At 41.8% G+C, this 7,009-nt stretch overlaps 1 protein-coding gene across 1 annotated transcript; it reads left to right on the top strand.

Moving 5' to 3' along the window:
- Positions 1 to 350: 350 nt before the first annotated feature.
- Positions 351 to 6,079, top strand: LOC4345387 (phosphoenolpyruvate carboxylase 2). The gene is made up of 10 exons (XM_015794581.2): positions 351 to 832; positions 2,276 to 2,667; positions 2,750 to 2,834; positions 3,027 to 3,249; positions 3,329 to 3,432; positions 3,504 to 3,591; positions 3,679 to 3,833; positions 3,938 to 4,936; positions 5,072 to 5,458; positions 5,584 to 6,079. Exons 1-10 carry the CDS (start codon positions 668 to 670, stop codon positions 5,878 to 5,880), a joined length of 2,895 nt encoding a protein of 964 aa, XP_015650067.1. The 5' UTR covers positions 351 to 667; the 3' UTR covers positions 5,881 to 6,079.
- The last annotated feature ends 930 nt before the right edge of the window (positions 6,080 to 7,009 follow it).

The raw sequence follows: 7,009 nt of genomic DNA, 5'->3' as shown, positions 1-7,009 counted from the left end.
ACTCCAAATTTAAGCTTGATAATTTAAATTTCGACTGATAAGCATAATTATAAGCGAAAATATAAGACCGTTAGAAGGAAATTTTTCAAGATGTTACAACTCTGACTAACTTCCTTTCAAAATCTCTACATGAATGTTCCTTCTATAAGAATTCCAGAGAAAATGAGAGTGCTGTAGAATTAAAATCCTCCTATAGTATAAATAAAGCTACTTTATGTGCTTATATTTTTTTTTCTAAAAGTAAATATTAAAGAAAATGTCTTTTGTGGCCCTCCAACCCCAATGATGCCCATTGCGAGGGTTTTTTTTTTTTATATATAAATAAGCGACCCAACCATTCCCCGGGAGTCAAGGTGGAAGAGACGGACAGAGGCCACTACCCGTGCACCACGCCCCCTCTCCCACAATCTCGCAAAAAAGTTGATTTTCTTTTTCAGCTTCCTCCTCCCCTCCTCCGCTTCTCATCAATCCACTAGCATATCAGATCAGATTCCTGTACACTTCCCTTTCCTCGCATCCAATCCCGACTATCAAATCATCACCATCCTTTTGCAAAACCAAAAAAAAAAAAGTAGATAAAAGAAGAAGGTTCTTGCATCCAAGAGAGGAGGACACTGTCCGTCGTGCAGCGTTTCTTGCTTGGTTGAATCGGGTGGTTTTGGGGGGGATGGCGGGGAAGGTGGAGAAGATGGCGTCGATCGACGCGCAGCTGCGGATGCTGGCGCCGGCGAAGCTGTCGGAGGACGACAAGCTGGTGGAGTACGACGCCCTCCTCCTCGACCGCTTCCTCGACATCCTCCAGGACCTCCACGGCGACGACCTCCGCGAGCTGGTATGCTGGTGCTACTCTCTCTATTCGATCCCCAATGACTGATTAAATCTTTTTCATCATCTGCTACTCCTACTCTGCTACCTGCATGTTCATGCTCCAGATCAGCAGATAATGCTTGCTTGTTTGCTTGCTGCCTGCGTGTGCGCGCTTGTGAATATCTTCTTTTTTTTTAATGGAGTGATTTGGTTGCTTGTGGACTGATTGACTGACTCACTCACTGAATGATTGGATTAGCTTTTGTGAGTGGGATTGTGGGGATTCTGTGCTTCAGCATAATTGGAACATGGAGAGTGCCCATGTTTTTGGGGGTGCTTTCTGCTTTTTCTTTATTTTAATTTGGGGGTAAAAAACCAAAATATTCCAACAGTTTCTTCCTTTATTTTTTAGTTTGTCGGTTGACAAGTTGGTGCTTCCAGTGAGGGTACTGAGTGGAGTTTTCGTTCTGGGGCCTGCCCCTTTCTTCTTCTTCTTTTTTAGAGTATTCGGATTATGTTTCTGGGTTAAAATATGTGTTTGAATTATTGTGTTCGTATAATGGAAATTCAGAAAAAAAACTGGCATCTTTTGCATTTGGAGCTGTTTTCCAGGGGTGTATGTACTGAAATCTGAATATTTACTGTTTGAGTCAAATCTGAGCTGAACTTTAATTATCTATCCTGAATTCCTGATTGATTAACAACTGCCACTTTGTATAAACAACAGTTTCATAGACATCCATCGTAACTGAACACTTCATTTTTATCAAATTTTAAGCAGAGGAAGTCAAAGACATGGGTGTCAAATGTTTGTGTTTTTTATTTTTGTTGTTTCGTCAAACTGAATGTGACATGTACTCATTAGTTGGATCTTTAGGATATCAGGAAATGACAACTGTATATTAAAAGTTTTATATTGACAAACCAACATGAATTCTTTGGTATTGCTAGAGCCTTGCTTAAGTACTTACTCCTGTGCAAAAATTTTGAGGTTTAGTGCCCTAGTGTGCTCAGGTTTGGTGCTTTTGTATTTGAAGTCTTCATTTGCAGACGTGGCTGCAATTTTTTATAGAAGGGTAAATTGTGAATGAAATCTGAGTTGATCTTTAATTGTATATTCTGTATATCTATCAACCACTTTAATGATTACAACAAAAATTCCAGCTTTACATGAACATGCCATGAACTTCCGTTGAAAGTGAATAACTTGGCTTTGTCAGTTCCCCGTGTGGCCAATGTTCATGCACGAGACTAATATTGAATACAATTTGTTTTGTCAAAATAAACTGATACCTTTGTTGCAGACCCTTCCATGGATGTATGACAAGGAATTTTTTTTTTACTTTGATGTATAGTCAATTAGTTTGATTTTTTTTTGTTCTGAATTGATTGGAAAATAATGCCTGTATTTACAATTTTATATCAACGGAAAAACCATGGATTGCTAATTTGTTATTGATATGTGTAGGTCCAAGAATGCTATGAGATCGCTGCTGAGTATGAAGGGAAGCATGACTCCCAAAAGCTCGATGAACTTGGCAACATGTTGACAAGCTTGGATCCTGGTGACTCCATTGTGATGGCCAAAGCTTTCTCCCACATGCTTAATTTGGCTAACTTGGCCGAGGAGGTCCAGATTGCATACAGGAGGAGAATCAAGCTCAAGAAGGGTGACTTTGCTGATGAGAACTCGGCACTGACAGAATCTGACATTGAAGAAACTTTTAAGAGGCTTGTTGTTGACCTGAAGAAATCACCAGCAGAGGTCTTTGATGCCCTTAAGAGTCAGACTGTTGACCTGGTTTTGACTGCACATCCAACACAGTCAGTGAGGAGGTCACTGCTTCAAAAACACTCAAGGTGAGTTACAGAAACAATACTATGATATCAAACATCCTATGGTTTCTTATCATCTAATTGTGAAATTTCAAATATAATTTAGGATAAGGAATTGTTTGGTTCAACTATACTCAAAGGATATCACACCAGATGATAAACAGGAGCTTGATGAGGCTCTCCAGAGGGAGGTAAGATAATCAAGTTAATCACTGACTCATTTATAGTCTTGATTTTTTTTTTCAAATTGTATGTGCCTTTTCGATTATTTATAGAAATTATAAATTACTTTCAGCATGATGCTCAACATGCCAGATTTTGTGCTCCAACTAAATTTATTAATGCATTAATAAGGTGAATCAGAACATGTTCTTATTTTTCAGATTCAAGCAGCCTTTAGAACTGATGAGATCCGAAGAACCCAGCCAACTCCTCAAGATGAAATGAGGGCTGGTATGAGTTACTTTCATGAGACAATCTGGAAAGGTGTTCCGAAGTTCTTACGCCGTCTGGACACTGCCTTGAAGAACATCGGAATTGATGAGCGTGTTCCTTATAATGCACCTCTCATTCAGTTCTCTTCTTGGATGGGAGGAGACCGTGATGGTATGCAAAGGATGGCTTTTGACTTCTGTATAGTTCAGTTCTTGTGCATTTAATAATTTTGTGCATTGCACCAATTTAGGAAATCCAAGAGTGACACCAGAAGTCACAAGGGATGTATGCTTGCTTGCTAGAATGATGGCTTCAAATTTATACTGCTCGCAAATTGAGGATCTCATGTTTGAGGTAAGAATTACTTCATCCCTTATCTTCCACACATATAAATCAATTTTATTAAATTCTCCAAATTCTGGCAGCTGTCTATGTGGCGATGCAATGATGAGCTTCGGGCACGAGCAGATGAGCTGCATCTCTCCTCAAAGAAAGATGCAAAGCACTATATAGGTAAATATCGACTACCCATTTTAATAGTGATGGCTATCTGTTATGATTGACAATGTTGGCATAATATCGTTTCCTTGTTCGTCTTAGAATTCTGGAAGAAGGTTCCGCCCAGTGAGCCATACCGAGTTGTTCTAGGTGATGTGAGAGACAAGCTGTACAACACACGTGAACGAGCACGCCAGTTATTATCCAGCGGATATTCTGACATTCCTGAAGAAACCACTCTCACCAGTGTTGAACAGGTAAAGTATTGATCAAAGAACCATTGGATGCTTGTAACTCTGAAATGGGCATTCTTTCTTCATCACCTTTGTTCTTAAGTCTAAACAACTGTCTTACCTTGCAGTTCTTAGAGCCTCTGGAGCTATGTTACAGGTCACTCTGCGATTGCGGTGACCGTGTAATTGCTGATGGGACCCTTCTGGACTTCTTGCGCCAGGTGTCTACCTTTGGGCTGTGCCTTGTGAGGCTTGACATTAGGCAAGAATCTGACAGGCACACCGATGTCCTCGATGCCATCACCACATACCTGGGAATAGGATCATACCGTGAGTGGTCCGAGGAACGCCGTCAGGACTGGCTCTTGTCTGAACTCAATGGGAAGCGCCCATTGTTTGGCCCAGACCTTCCCAAGACCGATGAGATTGCTGACGTTCTAGACACGTTCCGCGTGATAGCTGAGCTTCCCGCTGACAATTTTGGGGCCTATATCATTTCCATGGCGACAGCTCCGTCAGACGTGCTTGCTGTTGAGCTCCTCCAACGTGAATGCCATGTGAAGACACCACTTAGAGTTGTCCCACTGTTTGAGAAGTTGGCTGATCTTGAATCTGCCCCAGCAGCAGTGGCCAGACTGTTCTCCATAGATTGGTACAGAGAAAGGATAAATGGCAAACAGGAGGTCATGATTGGCTATTCGGACTCGGGTAAGGACGCCGGTCGTCTCTCGGCAGCTTGGCAGCTGTACAAGTCTCAGGAGGAGCTCATCAACGTTGCCAAGGAGTTTGGGGTGAAGTTGACAATGTTCCATGGGCGCGGTGGGACTGTCGGAAGAGGCGGAGGTCCCACTCATCTTGCCATCTTGTCTCAGCCACCAGACACAATCCATGGATCTCTCCGGGTCACTGTCCAGGGTGAAGTCATTGAGCAGTCCTTTGGTGAGGAGCACCTTTGCTTCAGGACACTGCAGCGTTTCACGGCTGCCACTCTGGAGCATGGCATGCATCCACCAATTGCGCCGAAACCAGAATGGCGTGCTCTGCTTGATGAGATGGCTGTGGTGGCTACAAAGGAATACCGGTCCATCGTCTTCCAGGAACCACGCTTTGTCGAGTATTTCCGCCTTGTGAGTGTTTTGTTTCTTCATAATCATCAGACTTGGAACATTTCATATAATGCATTTAAGGCACTTAGCTAAACATTGTTCATTTCAGGCAAAACCTTTGTAAATTAATTTTCTTTACATTTTTCATGAAATCAGGCAACACCAGAGATGGAGTATGGAAGGATGAATATAGGAAGCAGGCCATCCAAGAGAAAGCCGAGTGGTGGCATCGAGTCACTCCGTGCCATCCCATGGATCTTCGCGTGGACGCAAACTCGCTTCCACCTTCCTGTCTGGCTTGGCTTCGGTTCTGCCTTCAAGCACATCCTGGAGAAGGACATCAGGAACCTCCACATGCTCCAGGAGATGTACAATGAGTGGCCGTTCTTCAGAGTCACGATCGATCTGGTTGAGATGGTTTTCGCCAAGGGTGACCCTGGCATCGCCGCATTGTACGACAAGCTCCTTGTCTCCGAGGAGCTATGGCCTCTGGGAGAGAAACTGAGGGCCAACTGTGAAGAAACCAAACAGCTTCTCCTTCAGGTGCGTCGACTGACCTTGCTAGAGCTGATTACACTTTGGAAACCAATGATGCAACATCTATGAGATACTGAAATGTTCCATTGTCATTCACTCAATGAAATTCTTTGGCCACTTTTGACCTTCAGGTTGCTGGACACAAGGATCTTCTCGAAGGTGATCTCTACCTGAAGCAGCGCCTTCGCCTCCGCAATGCCTACATCACCACCCTGAATGTCTGCCAGGCTTACACGATGAAGCGAATCCGCGACCCGGACTACCATGTCACGCTGCGCCCCCACATGTCCAAGGAGATCATGGACTGGTCTAAGCCGGCTGCGGAGCTGGTGAAGCTGAACCCGACCAGTGAGTATGCGCCGGGGCTGGAGGACACCCTCATCCTGACCATGAAGGGAATTGCTGCTGGAATGCAGAACACCGGCTAAGCGAACTATCAACTATGAAGTGCCTGAATTCACACCGTTTTATATGGACTCTTATCTTGATTTCGGTCATTTGCTCTCGGCCATTTAATTTTGCCGATGCAGAGGCTCGTGCAGTTTCTAATTTCTTTCGGAAGATATTTTCAATAATGGAGTTGTACAAGAACATCAATTAATCAAAATAAAGTGGATATTATGTTCATTATCGTTTAGAGCAACCTGGTAAAGCCATTTTTTTGTGTAGACCACATAGTGAGTGTGTTGAAATTCCATTTGCTTAATGAAACTGCCATTATCTAAGTAAAGTCAAAGGGCTCCTTTATATTGAAAGAAATTCAAAAGAATTTTGAAGGATTACAAACCTACTCCCTCCGTCCCATAATACAAGGGATTATGGAGGGATATGTGATACATCCCTCCAAAATATTATGGGACTTCTTGTTCAAATTCATAATATTAGAATGTGTCACATCTATCTACTATATACTAAAAGTCCATTAAACTTCCTAGAAACGCTATCAGGTCGCCACGTGGCATTCCTACAAATACTCTTAAGACGCCACATGGCACTGTTTAATCTCACCGTCGATTTTCACTTAAATTTGTGGACCCATTATTTTACATCATTAGATTAGATCTATTATTAAAAATAATAATAAATTTCTCCTATACTTATATCATACACATAGTATAACTGTTCTACGTGCGTACGATTGAAAGCAATTACCTACTGTTCACAAAAAGAATCATACAAAGTTAGATAAAAAAAGACAGTCAAAATACATGCATCCATAAAAATCGATGGTCAACAGACATACGTAGGTGAGAGAGAGGACAGGAAGAAATTATTTATTCAATCTAATCTAATAGGTTAAAACACTAAACCCATCGATTTAAATGAAAATCGAGGGCTATGTTTGTTTAAAAACTATCTATCTATCTATTATATGCTAAAAGTCCATTAACCTTTATACAAACACTTTTAAATCATCATATGTCACTTCTATAAACACTCCTAAGACGTCACGTGGCGTTCTAATAAATCAAAGAAAATCATAAGAATTCTAATAAAAACAAAATCTAACCATTGATTTTCCTTTCAATAAGGTGGACCCATCATGCATTCTCTACC

The sequence above is a fragment of the Oryza sativa genome, chromosome 8, assembly GCF_034140825.1.
Source record: "Oryza sativa Japonica Group chromosome 8, ASM3414082v1".
Classification (NCBI taxonomy): Eukaryota; Viridiplantae; Streptophyta; class Magnoliopsida; order Poales; family Poaceae; genus Oryza; species Oryza sativa.
Note: the sequence above shows the minus strand (reverse complement) of the source record. Positions and strands in the feature narration are given on the sequence as shown.